At 37.3% G+C, this 15762-nt stretch overlaps 1 protein-coding gene across 5 annotated transcripts in view; it reads right to left on the bottom strand.

The window, feature by feature from the left end:
* CSE1L (chromosome segregation 1 like) overlaps positions 1 to 15762 on the bottom strand; it is a 45437-nt gene that overhangs the window by 11089 nt on the left and 18586 nt on the right. For all 5 annotated transcript variants that reach the window (XM_001503546.7, XM_070246889.1, XM_023626700.2 and 2 more), the window contains 7 exons: positions 15242 to 15334; positions 14218 to 14385; positions 13977 to 14106; positions 12379 to 12444; positions 11757 to 11959; positions 11231 to 11315; positions 4369 to 4430 (listed from right to left, as the gene is read on the bottom strand). In XM_001503546.7, the coding sequence (XP_001503596.2) occupies positions 4369 to 4430; positions 11231 to 11315; positions 11757 to 11959; positions 12379 to 12444; positions 13977 to 14106; positions 14218 to 14385; positions 15242 to 15334 (807 nt within the window). The remainder of the gene's footprint in view (positions 1 to 4368; positions 4431 to 11230; positions 11316 to 11756; positions 11960 to 12378; positions 12445 to 13976; positions 14107 to 14217; positions 14386 to 15241; positions 15335 to 15762) is intronic.

The raw sequence follows: 15762 nt of genomic DNA, 5'->3' as shown, positions 1-15762 counted from the left end.
GACATACAGATGGCCAACATGAAAAGGTGCCTGTCACACTAATCTCAGGATAAGTAATGTCATCACTAATAATCAGGGAAATATAATTCAAAACCACAATGAGATATCCCCTCACACCTGTTACAATGGCTGTCATTAAAAACATAAGAACTAAGTGTTGGCAAGGATGTGGAGAAAAGGGAACCTTTGTGCACTGTTGGTGGAAATGTAAATTTGTGCAGCCACTATGGAAAACAGTATGGAGGTTCCTCAAAAAATCAAAGATAGGAATACCATATGACCCAGCAATTCCACTTCTGGGTATTTACCCAAAGGAAACAAAAAGACTAACTGGAAAAGATATCTGCACCCCCATGGTCATAGCAGTATTAACAACAGCCAAGACACGGAAACAACCTAAGTGTCCAATGACAGATGAATGGATAAAGAAGATGTGGTATGTGGTATTCCACACACACAGTGGAATATTATTCAGCCATAAAAAAGGAAATCTTGCCATTTGCAACAACATGGATGGACCTTGAGGGCATTATGCTAAATGAAATAAGTCAGAGAAAGACAACTACTAACTTCTCTCACTTATATGTGGAATCTAAAACAAAACAAAAACTGAGCTCAATGATACAGAGAACAGATTGGTGGTTGCCAGAAGTGGGAGGTGGGGAGTAGGCAAAATGGGCAAAGGACATCAAAAAGGTCAAACTTCCAGTTATAAAATGAGTAAGTCATAGAGATGTAATGTACAGCATGGTAGCTATAGTTAATACTGTATAACATATCTGAAAGTTGCTGAGAGTAGATCCTCAAAGTTCTCATCATAAGAAAAAAATTTTGTAACTATGCATGGTGATGGGTGTTAACCAGACTTACTGTGGTGATCATTTCACAATATATACAAATATTGAGTCATTGTGTAATACACGTGAAACTGTTCTATGTCACTTATATCTTAATTTAAAAAAAGAGAGAGAGAAATATGCAGGAACTGGGTCTCCCATCTGGGAGAGTCTGTTCATTGACAAGCATGAGCTGGTGAAGTTTCTCTTTATTCTCTTTGCTGAGGTCCAATAGTTGAATATCTGTAAGTCAGATGAGGTGAGATTACATCCCAGGCATTAACATTGTACTTGGCAAATAGTAAATACTTAGTAAATGTTAGCTACACTCCTACTTTCTCCACCACAGGTAACTGTCAAAATGGTATTCTGCCCTGAAGTAGGTGGAACTGACTGAATCTATCTGTCCTTTTGAAGGGGGGCAGTTATTAAATTTCTCTGTTGAGAACTTTGGACAGTAACAGATAACTGAATGGTGGAGTCCATGGTTTAAAATTGCCCAGTGTCTTCCCAACTGAAGAAATAGAGTGCTCCTGCATAAAGAGCACCCCCAGGCATGGTCCATTTTCCCTTCTCTGATCCAGAGGACTACTGATGGGCTGGAGCATGGATGTGATGGATCAAAACTGGAAATGATGTAGTTTTATAAAGGGGAATTTATGGTTTTAAAATTAATTTAAATACTTCAGAATCCACAAATTCTTATTCAGAGTCCAAACTATTTGGAAAATATATGAATCAAACAATGAAAAGTTTTAAGACTATTTCGTTTGACTTTGAACATGTTTGGGGAACTGTTGTGAAGAGCTTTAACAAAGAAAGGGTAGTGACTAAAAGACTGAGTCACTGACTTGAGAGGGTTGACCCAGAGTCTCTGTGTATTTGTTGGACTACCTTTTAGCTTTGGGTCCTGTGGAATGAAGAAAACAGATCATGTCTAACATATAAAGCTAGGTCAAGGCTTTTCAGGCTGAAAGCATGCTGCACTGGAGAGTTGAATGAAATAAATAATTTGTCTTCTGTCATTAAAAAAAAAAGAATCAGACAAAAACTACATGTTTCCTAAAAATTAAGAAAAGACCAGGGGCCAGCCCCGTGGCTGGGAGATTGAGTTCCCGCGCTGTGCTTCAGCAGCCCAGGGTTTTGCCGGTTCAAATCCTGGGCACAGACATGGCACAACTCGTCAAGCCATGCTGAGGTGGCATCCCACATGCCACAACTAGAAGGACCTACAACTAAAAATACAAACTATGTACCGGGGGGCTTTGGGAGAAAAACGAAAAATAAAATCTTTCAAAAAAAAAAAAAAAAAAAGACCAACAATCAGATAGAAATATGGGCAAGAAACTACGAATAGATAGTTCACAGAAAAGAAATTAAAATGGCCCTTTAAATGGAAAATGTCCAGTTGAACTCAAAATAAGAGAAATGCAAATTAAAACTGCAGTAAGATACCATTTCACATCTATAGACTGGCAAAATTACAAAATACTATACTGGGGAAACAGGCACTCTCATTCAATTTTTAAAGAAATGCAACATGATACAACCCCTATGGAGGGGAATTTGGCAACATTTAGCAAAATTATACATATGTTTACCCTCTAAATTTGGCACTCCTACTAGGAATCGATCTCAAAGTTACAATGGCTAAAACAGTAAGTGACGTATACACAAGGCTATTAAAAGTATTATTTAAAATAGCAAAAGATAGAAAACACCAAGAATATCTTTCTGTGGGGAGACTGGATGAGAAAACCATGGGAGAGCCAGCCACCCAATGGAGTACCACACTATTTGAAAAAAAAGGGGAGGAAAATCTACTACTATAGAATGACATCCAGGATTTATTCAGTGAAAAACAGTGTGTTTAGTATATTCTCTTCTGTGTAGAAGGAGGGGAAATGTAACTATACATAGGATAGGTATTAGGTTATATTTTCAAAAAGAAATAATGGAAACATAAACCAAAACTTGATAAAACATGCTTACCTTTAGGGAGAGGGAGGGCTCAGGGATGAAAGCTAGACCTTTCTGAATTTACCTTCCCTTTTATTGTTTGACTTTGGTAAACTAAACTTTCTTGTGCCCACCCAAAACAAAAACAAAACAAAACCCACAAACCAATGAACCTAATTGTTTACCTACTGTCAAAAATGCCTAAAGAATAATTTCAAGTTGCTTTAAATATAGTATTTTTAAAAATATTTTTGAAAAATATTTTTTAAAAGATTGGCACCCGAGCTAACAACTGTTGCCAATCTTCTTTTAAATTTTTAAAATTTTTCTAATTAATTAATTTTTTTTTTCTTCTTCTCCCCAAAGCCCCCCAGGACATAGTTGTATATTCTAGTTGTGAGTGCCGCTGGTTGTGCTGTGTGGGACGCCGCCTCATCATGGCCTGACGAATGGTGCCACGTCTGCACCCAGGTTCCGAACCAGCGAAAACTCAGACCACTGAAGCAGAGCGTGCAAACCTAACCACCTGGCCACGGGGTTGGCCACTAAATATAGTGTTTTTTGACTATACACACTTAATATAATATTCTAAGGATATAAAAACCACAAAGAAGGAAATGAAACTGCTTTTAGCAGTATTACCTTAGTAATAATATTGGTATTGTTATTTATTTCCTGGCTCTCTCCTGTGAAAAAGCCTAGAACCAATGTGAAAAAGCCTAGAACTCATTAGTAATAACCCTAGAACCAAGATTATGGTCTTTAAATAACATTTCCTACCTTCAAAAGATGGCTAACTCAGGTCCAGGGTATGAAATGTACACCATCAACTTGGAATATTTTGCCATGTATGAAAGGGAAGCTATTAAAGGCTACTAAAAGTTTATGTCAAGAAGACACAGGAGCCTACTGGCCAAAGACTGAACAACCAGAGTGTCAAAAAAACTCTCATTTGTCATCTTTGGAGGTTGGTAAGGCCCTAACTCATTACTGTGAAAACTGATTCATGGAAAAACTGTACAAACATTTATCCTGTTTTTCCCATAAAAACTGGTAATTAAATCATGTAAGAGGCAGTGGTGGTTGCACAAAAGAAAGAGTACACTAAAAACCACTTATGTGTATATTCTAAAGTGGTCAAGGTTTTATTAAGTGTATCTCAATTAAAAAATATGTCAATGATGGAAAATTCTTCTTCACCTGAATCCACTGATCACCCTTAACATCATAACTAACAGTGGACAACCAGACATTGAGTATGTCCTAATGAAATGAAACAAAGCATATCTGTGACAAATTCTTGCCCCCGCCCAAGGGAGCAAAATCTAATTAGGCTCCCCAGATTTACCAATTTTGAAACAGGGAATAGAGGAACAAGATAAAATGAAAAGTCTTTGAAACAACTGAGGAAAACTAAACATGGTCTCGAATTATACATTCTTAAGGAGTTATTGTTAATTTTATTAGATGTGGATGTCAACTATGACCACACAGTAAAAGGGAAGAGACACTGGTATACAATAAAACTCTTAAGAGATTTAATGGCATGTAACATAAATGAAAAGCTACTTACTTGATTCCTAAAAATCATAATGTATTTGATACCATCAGCTTTAAGAACAGGAAATTCATTCACTATTAAAAAAATAAAAAGTCACAGTTATTTAAGTGCTAAGGACTGTTACTCCCAAACTGGTGATAACATTATCAGATTTTTAAAACATCGTTTTGGTAACCAAAATGTCACGCAATTGAAGCTTACTTAACTATAAAATCATCTACTATGTAGCTACTAATTCTGCTAAGATTATAAGTAATTTTATTTTTTTCCCTTACCTTTACATTTCATCACAAACATGTATTACTTATACAACTGAATAAAAATGATTTGGACCATGAACTAATGACTATATCGTCTTCTCCCCACCTGAAGCTATTCTGAATCAACAGCGTCTCTCTGGCTGGGATTTCCTTCAAATTGCTCTAGTGGTGGGAAAATAATTTACTGAAAGGAGTAGAATACTGGGCAATGGTTAAAAATTCTTGAAACTGGAGGGGGCGGAGCAAAATGGCAGGGTGAGCTGACCCGGGATTCTCTCCCCTCCAAAATACAACAAAAGATTGGAAGAACTGAATTTCAGAGAATAAACATAATGCCAGCTTGTTAGAGACCTACAATACCAAGAAGGCGGAGATCATAACCTTGCTTACACCCTCGGAGGCGCCGGAACGGTAGGAGAACATCGCTCCCTCCCCTAGAGTCTGCGATCACTGCGGCGTGGGTCGGGAAGGAGCGGGGGAGGGGCCACGCGACGGGGGGAAAGCTTCCATCCGCGGGGACCCCATAAACCAAGGGCCTTGGGAGACCAGAGAACAGAACTGATCTGAACCCAGACCAGCGCGTGAGAGTAACAGCTCCTCCCCCACAGCAAAGCCAGTGGGCGCAGCCATCTTGCCCGAAGGCGGAGAGCCCATAACATGCAGCTCTCGATGCCCATCTAGTGGCGACAGGCTGTAACTGCAACTGAATTCTACCACCATGAGAAAAAACCGCTCCTCTACCATCCAGCAATTTATAAAAGCCCCAGACCAGAAGGAAAACAATAAAAACACAGAATTAAGTCCTGAGGACTTGGAATTAGGTAAACTAAGTGATAATGAGTTCACAGCAGCTATAATCAAAAAACTCAATGAGGTAGAGAGAAAGATAAACAAGCTGAGTTCTGGAGTTACTTCACAAAAGAGACTGAAATCATAAAGAAGAATCAAACAGAATTACTTGAGATGAAAAACACAATGGACCAGATAAAACAGAATACGGATTCCCTGAATGCCAGAGTAGACAACATAGAGGAGAAAATTAGCATAATCGAAGATAGACAGGCTGAATGGCACCAGACAGAGGAAGAAAGAGAACTAAGGATTAAAAAAAATGAGGAAAATCTCAGAGAGATAATGGATTCAATGAGGAGTAAGAACATAAGGATCATAGGAATTCCCGAGAATATGGAAAAGGAAAATGGAGCAGAAAGTGTGCTTAACGAAAGTATTGAAGAGAACTTCCCAAATCTAGGGATCGACGGAGAAATGTGTGTAGAGGAGGGTTTTAGATCTCCTAGATTTGTCAATGTAAAAAGAGCTACCCCACGGCACATAGTAGTAAAGTTGGCAAAAAGGAAAGATAAGAAAAAAAAAGAGAATAACCTATAAAGGAGCCCCTATCAGACTGTCAGCGGATTTCTCTACAGAAACCCTACAAGCTAGGAGAGAGAGGAGTGACATATTCAAAGCTTTAAAGGATAAAAGTCTTCAGCCAAGAATACTCTATCCAGCAAGAATTTCCTTCAGATATGAGGGAGAAATTAAATCTTTTCCAGACAAACAAAAGTTAAGGGAATTTGTAACTAAAAGCCCGCCATTACAAGAAGTCCTCAAGGCTCTCATACCTGAAAAAAGAAAAAAGGGAAAAAGGGGACACAATCCACAGACTATGGAGACCGATGGATAGAACCAGAACAGGATAGCAAATATTCAACTACAGCATTAGGGTAAAGGTAAGGAAACTACCAAAACAAGGACAATCTTAGCACTCTAACTACCAATTAATAAGACGAGTTGGAATAAAAAATGAAAATAATTATTTAGGAGGGGAAGAGCAAAGGGTCTAAATCAGTACTGGTCAAGTAAGTAAGAGACCACCAGAGAACAGACTATATTATACACGAGATTCTAAATACAAACTTCAAGGCAGACACTAAAATAAAGTACAGAACAGAGTCACAAATCATAAATAAGGAAAAATCTAAGAAACCCAGCATAAGAAATTGCAGTATTAAATGGGTAGTCTAAAGCAAACAGGAAAAGAAACGCAGGAAAACAAGATAATGAGCAACAGATTAACAGCACTAAGTCCACATGCATCAATAATCACTCTCAATGTGAACGGATTGAACTCTCCAATAAAAAGACACAGAGTGGCAAAATGGATTAAAGAACACGATCCAACAATTTGTTGCCTCCAGGAAACACACCTCAGCCCCAAGGACAAACACAGACTCAGGGTGAAGGGGTGGAGGACAATACTGCAAGCAAATAACAAGGAAAAAAAGGCAGCTGTTGCAATTCTCATATCAGACCAAGTGGATTTCAAAATAAGACAGGTAAAGAGAGAGACAGAGGGACAATATATAATGATCAAAGGGACACTTCATCAAGAAGAAATAACGCTTATAAATATCTATGCACCCAACACAGGAGCACCAAGATTCATAAAGCAACTATTAACAGACCTAAAGGAAGATGTTAAAAACAACACAATAACAGTAGGGGACCTCAACACCCCACTCACATCAATGGACAGATCATCCAGACAGAAAATCAACAAGGAAATAGTGGAGCTGAATGAAAAACTAAAACAATTGGACTTAATAGACATATATAGATCACTCCACCCTGAAGGAGCTGAATACACATTCTTCTCAAGTGCACATGGAACATTCTCTAGGATAGACCATATGTTGGGAAACAAGGCAAGCCTCTACAAATTTAAAAAAATTGACATAATAACAAGCATCTTCTCAGATCATAGTGCTATAAGGCTAGAAATTAATTACAAGAAAAAAGCTGAGAAAGGCACAAAGATGTGGAGACTAAACAACACACTACTGAACAAGCAATGGATCATTGAAGGAATTAAAGAAGAAGTAAAAAAATACCTGGAAACAAATGAAAATGACAGCATACCATACCAACTCATATGGGATACAGCAAAAGCTGTATTAAGAGGAAAATTCATCGCAATACAGGCACATCTTAACAAACAAGAAAAAGCCCAAATAAGCAACCTTAAAGCACACCTAACTGAACTAGAGAAAAAAGAACAAATGAAGCCCAAAGTCAGCAGAAGGAGAGAAATAATAAAAATCAGAGCAGGAATAAATACTACTGAAACGAAAAAGGCAGTAGAAAGGATCAATGAGACAAAGAGCTGGTTTTTTGAGAAGATAAATAAAATTGACAAATCACTAGCCAGACTTACAAAGAAAAAAAGGGAGAAAGCTCAAATAAACAAAATCAGAAATGAGCGAGGAGAAATAACAACAGACTCTGCAGAAATACAACAGATTATAAGAGAATACTACAAAAAACTATATGCCAACAGAATGGATAACCTAGAGGAAACGGATAAATTCTTGGACTCCTACAATCTCCCAAAGCTCACTCAAGAAGAGGCAGACAATTTGAACAGACCAATCACAAGGAAAGAGATTGAAACAGCAATCAAAAACATCCCAAAGAATAAAACCCCAGGACCAGATGGCTTTCCTGGGGAATTCTACCAAACTTTCAGAGAGGATTTAATACCTATCCTTTTCAAGCTATTCCAAAAAATTAGGGAAGATGGAACACTTCCTAACACGTTCTATGAGGCCAACATCACGCTGATACCAAAACCTGACAAGGACACCACGAAAAAAGAGAACTACAGGCCAATACCACTGATGAATATAGATGCATAAATTCTAAACAAAATTTTGGCAACCTGAATTCAGCAATTCATCAAAAGAATCATACATCATGATCAGGTGGGATTCATACCAGGGACACAGGGATGGTTCAACATCTGCAAATCAATCAACGTGATACACCACATCAACAAACTGAGGAATGAAAACCACATGATCATCTCAATAGATGCAGAGAAGGCATTTGACAAGATCCAACAGCCATTTATGATAAAAACTCTGAACAAAATGGGCATAGAAGGAAACTACCTCAACATAATAAAGGCCATATACGACAAACCCATAGCCAACATCATACTCAATGGGCAAAAACTGAACGCCATCCCCCTGAAAACAGGAACGAAACAAGGATGCCCTCTATCACCACTCTTATTTAACATAGTACTGGAGGTCCTGGCCAGAGCAATCAGGCAAGAAAAAGGAATAAAAGGAATCCAAATAGGGAGGGAAGAAGTGAAACTCTCGCTGTTTGCAGACGACATGATCTTATATATAGAAAACCCCAAAGAATCCATTGGAAAACTCTTAGAAGTAATCAACAACTACAGCAAAGTTGCAGGGTATAAAATCAATTTGCATAAATCAGTAGCATTTCTATACTCCAGTAATGAACCAACAGAAAAAGAACTCAAGAACACAATACCATTCACAATCGCAACAAAAAGAATAAAATACCTTGGGGTAAATTTAACTAAGGAAGTGAAGGACCTATATAATGAAAATTACAAGGCCTTTCTGAGAGAATTGGATGACGACATAAGGAGATGGAAAGACATTCCATGTACATGGATTGGAAGAATAAACATAGTTAAAATGTCCGTTCTACCTAAAGCAATCTACAGATTCAACACCATCCCAATCAGAATCCCAATGACATTCTTTACAGAATTAAAACAAAGAATCCTAAAATTCATATGGGGCAACAAAAGACCCCGAATTTCTAAAGCAATCCTGAGAAAAAAGAACAAAACGGGAGGCATCACAATCCCTGACTTCAAAATATACTACAAAGCTACAGTAATCCAAACAGCATGGTACTGGTACAAAAACAGGTGCACAGATCAATGGAACAGAATTGAAAGCCCAGAAATAAAACACACATCTATGGACAGCTTATCTTTGACAAAGGAGCTGAGGGCCTACAATGGAGAAAAGAAAGTCTTTTCAACAAATGGTGCTGGGAAAACTGGAAGGCCACATGTAAAAGAATGAAAATTGACCATTCTTTTTCACCATTCACCAAAATAAACTCAAAATGGATCAAAGACCTAAAGGTGAGACCTGAAACCATGAGGCTTCTGGAAGAAAACGCAGGCAGTCCACTCTTTGACATCAGTATTAAAAGGATCTTTTCGGACACCATGCCTTCTCAGAGAAGGGAAACAATAGAAAGAATAAACAAATGGGACCTCATCAGATTAAAGAGCTTCTTCAAGGCAAATGAAAACAGGATTGAAACAAAAAAACAACCCACTAACTGGGAAAAAATATTTGCAAGTCATATATCTGACAAAGGCTTAATATCCATAATATATAAAGAACTCTCGCAACTCAACAAAAAAACATCAAACAACCCAATCAAAAAATGGGCTGGAGACATGAACAGACATTTCTCCAAAGAAGATATACTGATGGCCAATAGGCACATGAAAAGATGCTCATCATCGCTGATCATCAGGGAAATGCAAATCAAAACTACACTAAGATATCACCTTACACCTGTTAGAATGACAAAAATATCTAAAACTAATAGCAACAAATGTTGGAGAGGTTGCGGAGAAAAAGGAACCCTCATACACTGCTGGTGGGAATGCAAACTGGTGCAGCCACTATGGAAAACAGTATGGAGATTCCTCAAAAAATTAAAAATAGAACTACCATACGATCCAGCCATCCCACTACTGGGTATTTATCCAAAGAGCTTGAAGTCAGCAATCCCAAAAGTCCTATGCACCCCAACGTTTACTGCAGCACTGTTTACAATAGCCAAGACGTGGAAGCAACCTAAGTGTCCAGCAACAGACGAATGGATGAAGAAGATGTGGTACATATATACAATGGAATACTACTCAGCTGCAAAACAGAACAAAATCATTCCATTTGCAATAACATGGATGGACCTTGAGAGAATTACGTTAAGTGAAATAAGCCAGCGAGAGAAGGATAATATGTGTATGACTCCACTCATATGAGGAATTTAAAATTATGGACTAAGAACAGTTTAGGGGATACCAGGGGAAAGGTGGGGTGGGGGGTGGGCACAAAGGGTGAAGTGGTGCACCTACAACATGACTGAGAAACATTAATGTACAAGTGAAATTTCACAAGATTGTAACCTATCAATAACTCAATAAAAAAAAAATTCTTGAAACTGGATGACAGTAACATGAAGTTCATGATAATATTCTCCTTTTTAATGTACTTAAATTTTCCATACAAAAAGTTTAAAAAGGGGGATGGATACACACACACACCCCTACTTTCATAAACATGGGAAATTATCCTTAATATTTATCATTCAGGTACTTTAATTTACTCCAATTTTAAAGAGTTCATTTTTCAAATGAGAAGGAAAAGAAAACCAAAATGTAATTCCTAGACTATATACCAGGATAACAAAGCTGAGTTACAATTCAGCCTTACTTGTTCCTGCTTTCCTTATAAACAAGCAACTTTTTCTTTATAGAAAGTCAATTTTACCTGGGCAACATCTGGAGAAGCCATGTGAGAATTTATTCAATAAAAGAAATAACTTCAACAAGGAGAGGAGCCAATTTCTTGAGGATCATGATGAGATAGAGGCCTATTATGACTTTTGCCATAATGTTATTTATTTTGTAGTATAAAATAACAATGCAAATAAAACTTGTGGGTATACTACGTTGTATCAAAAAATTTAATAAAACTCACCATTAGCTGATTTTAAATCAGGGAGAATGTGACTCACAAAGAACTCAGTCAGGTTTACAAGTTCATTTGCTTGTGTAATTCCATGCTGAAAAACAAATTTGGAACAGGGTAAAATAACATGAAATTCCTATATATATCTACCACATCGGAAATTTAGGTAACTTTAGAAAAGCAGGTGGAGAGGAACACTTCAAAACACCAACTGCTTAAATATAAAACAAGACTATTTTAATAGACCATAAAGAAACTTCCCCAAATTAAAGAACAGCTAAATTTAAGTTCAGAACATTTTATACACTGAGTCTCAGCTGAGGGAAAAAGTGTGGCATCTGCCAGTTTCGTTCCATGAGAAATTTAGGTGCTTAATCCATCGACATAAAGTCATCTTTGGAGACTATATGAATTCTTATCAGAACAGGTTATCTAGCAGAGTAGGCTGTCTCATCGGAAATAAATTACTTCTTTTTAACTTCTGTGGATACCAACAAGTTTCTTTTAGAAACAAAACTATAGTGAAAAGATTCACCTTCTGTGTTTGGGCTTTTGATGCCAAAGATGTCACCAGGTAAATGGCCGCATCTTTGTGTTTCCAGTTGACAGATGGATTTTTTGCATATTCCTGCAGCATGGAATTAACATAACCAGAGAAGATTCCTGTCACGGGTCCCTCAAAAAACTTGCATAATCCTCGTACTAGATCACAAGCAGCCCTGCGTCTAGTATCAATATCTATAAAATCAAAGGGAAACATATCATGGGAGAAAGAAACAACCACCAAACAAGTGACCGAGTTTATAAGTAAACAAACTGCCATCTGTTTGCTGTCAGCACATAAACAATAAAAAGAACATTTTTTTCACAAGAAACACAAAATCAGAAAGAAACTAAAAAGGACATACTAGTATCATAAACACTAGTAAGTACCTAAAAAAAAGAAGACAAATGATTCAACTTTTGACGCTCTGACATAGCTCATATAAGAGCTGCTTTTCAGGCTGTAGAAGTTCAAGAAGGAAAATAGTCCTCCCGTGAAAGCCAGCTGAAATGACACACTCATTCTAACTCCCCTCCTCCCATATTTACTAGGAAGAGAGCAGCCTTAAAATCGGCTTGCTGAGAGACTAACAGTAAAAAACCAAAACACATACCAGATCCTTCCAAATCTCTTCTTATGTACTCCTCAGAGTTATCTTCAAAGGCCTCCTCATCAGCAGCTGCAAAGAGAACTGACATTTCAGATAAGCCCTCAAAAGATAGGACAAATCAGACTTCTACAGCTGAGTATGCAGAAGAATATGCAGAATTGCCATGTTTTACAGCAAAGTGTTCTTTCCCAACAAATGACGACTTCATTTACTCTTAATCATTACTTAGAGCAGCAAATACTACCCAAAAGGTCAGGTAATAGATAATTCACACAGCTGTGACACAGGCTCACTTGCTCTAATGTGATGGCATCCCAAGAATTGTACTTCACCATCAACTTTGAAAAGTGAGTGACAGGGACCAATCTAGTGATGCCAACTTTTTATTTTGCCAAAAGACATTAAAACAACAAACAACCTAACACCTATAATCACCATTATTTCATAAAAGTCATTTCAATACCAAAAAGAGTGCGACGGGCAAGATCAGCATAAAGATCTGTCCTTTAAGTAAATATACTTTTATGAAAACAAAAAAGGAAATAAAACTTCATATTATATTTTCCTTTATTTCCTCATTTTATTTCAGTCTGATAATTTGAGAACCACCGATCTACTAACTGCTTTGATATGGAACACAATTCCTTCCATGTTTACTACTTGCTCTTCCCAACTGTAAGGAAGACATTTTGTATACAAATACAGGTCCTTAGCGGGGCCAGCCCCATGGCCGAGTGGTTAAGTTTGCGAGCTCCACTTCGGCGGCCCAGGGTTTCGCTGGTTCGAATCCTGGGCGCGGACATGGCACCGCTCCTCAAGCCATGCTGAGGCAGAATCCCACGTGCCACAACTAGAAGGACCCACAACTAAAAATATACCACTATGTACCAGGGGGCTTGGCAGAGAAAAAGGAAAAATAAAATCTTAAAAAAAAAAACCAGAAAACAAGTACAGGCCCTTAGGACTATCTTAACCTTAAGCACAAAGTGAGTTTCAACTCTGTATTTAAAAGTTTTCAATCACTTCTAGTTTCAAGTCAACTGTTTAAAAACAGCTATTTGCCTTGGTGAAATACTAAATCAAACAAAACAAAACTCTTTCCCTAAGTTGAGATCCTGGCTAGTTTACTTTCTTCTCAACATAACACAATTTTTAAAGTCTGATTCAATATTTCCATGAAAAAACCTCCAGAGTACACAACAAAGTTCATCACAGCAGAACTCATTTCACAAATGCCTTTTATACCACGTTTTTTGGTCTTGGTTTAGAAAATAGGCAATAAATAGCCTACGAAGTTTCTTTAGCAATAAAAAAAATTAGACTGGGGCAGGCCCACTGGCATAGTGGTTAAGTTTGCACACTCCACTTCGGTGGCCTGGGTTTCACAAGTTTGATTCCCGGGCACAGACCTAGCACCACTTATCAAGCCCACACTGTGGCGGTGTCCCACATACAAAATAGAGGAAGACGGGCACAGACGTTAACTCAGCGACAATCTTGCCTCAAGCAAAAAGAGGAAGATCAGCGCCAATCTTCCTCACACACACACAAATTAGACTAAGTTATAAAAAGCAACAGAAAGAACACTTTGCCATAATTACCTCTAAATTCCATGTTAGGCACAATAACCTTTTCACAGATACTCGTCAGCGTATTCTGGTCTTCAAATAGATTTTTGTAGTGAGGTCTCTCACAAACAGAAGCCAGAAACTGAATTGCATTACTCACTAACTGGAATAAAACAACACAATCAGCATATTTTTAAAAGCAAGATTGAATCGTTTATTTCTTGGGGGAGGTAGGGAGGGAATGTCTGAGTTATTGTCTCTACCATTATCTTACCAAGTCATATTTAACCTCTTGACCTGTTGTAACTAATAAATTCCAGATGGCTGTGACAAAACGAGGCAGGTACCGTTGAAATTCTTCATCATACTTTTGTGCATAGAGTGCAGCATTATCACAAATCTGAGACTTCAAGAGCTCCAATAAACCTGCTTCCTCTTCATCCTCACATAAGAGAAAACAGAAAACTCAAACGTACAACTTTAATGCTACCATAAACATGGAGAGTAGCTGTAATTCCTGAACTAACTCTTTAAAAATTTAAATCCAAAGCCAAGTGTTGAAACCACATCTATGTCACTGTCAATCTCCTCACCTAGTCTTTCAAATAAGTGAAAGATGAAATACTTCTTATTTATTAATCACTGAAAACAGCTCTCAAAAAGTTTGTTTCTTGGGTAAGAAGTAGATCATAAATATATTAATAAGCAAATGAGAAACAGAGTAAGTGCTTACGTTGAAAAGCACGCATTACAAAATCCAAGTCAGAAATTTTCACACATTACAAAGTTTCATCATGTTCCCTCTTTCCCATAGTGTGGATGACTTTTTAAAAAGAGATTATTACAGAGGTTTAAGTTTTCTTAATATCTTCAATGACAAATAATTTTCTCTTTTATAAATGTTCACAATGTGAATACACCGAGGCCTTCCTCTCAATAATGAAATGAAATAGCCTTATCCATAAATTGTAACCTAAGCTAGGCCCACAATAAGAGTAATTCTGTATGCTACAAGTAGCCAAATATGGAACATCCCCTATAATCAAATATTACTTGCATTCTTAGAATTTCACCTATCAACAATGCAAAGAATAAATAATTTTTAAGGAACCAGCATGCTAAATGTTCTTAGATAATTTTATTTCATTTTCTGAAATCTAATTAACTGTCTTCCAATGTTTTCAGAAGGTACTCAATTTTTTTTTACATTTCTTTAAATTGAGATATAAGTGACATATTTCAAATAATTCTTAAATTAAAAAAAAGGCTACTCAGGAAACATTTTAAACAATACTTACATCAGTTTGTAGAAGCTTATTATCTAAAGTCAAGAGGGTATGGAAGTTGTTCATCCAAGTCTCCATATTATCTTCAAAGAATTCAGGGAGATCCTAAAGAATAAATGCTGACTGGAGCCTTTTGATTGAAATAATAAGTATGCTATTTTAATACGTTTTACCCACCATGCTAAATATCTTCCACATGCCTTCAGACTCGAGTCCACACTTCTCAGTGTGAGCCAACCATTACCTACTTTGACAAGAATCCTCTGCTCCAGCTAGGTCTGGCAGCTAAATAAACCATTCTGACTTCTGTCTCTGTATGCTCTCAACCACAAATTATGCCACCTCTATTTCCTGTTCCAATCCAAATCTACTTAGTCCTTCAAGGTCCAGCTAAGATTGTATGAAGGCTTTACTTACAAAACTCACTGCTTACCAATATATTCCTTTTCCTTTCTGAACAACTGCATTTATTGTAAGATGCCCACCGATTCAGATTTATTGTCTCAGACAGTCACTAATTTGCTGTGGCACAG

This window comes from Equus caballus, chromosome 22 (genome assembly GCF_041296265.1).
Source record: "Equus caballus isolate H_3958 breed thoroughbred chromosome 22, TB-T2T, whole genome shotgun sequence".
Taxonomy (NCBI): Eukaryota; Metazoa; Chordata; class Mammalia; order Perissodactyla; family Equidae; genus Equus; species Equus caballus.
Note: the sequence above shows the minus strand (reverse complement) of the source record. Positions and strands in the feature narration are given on the sequence as shown.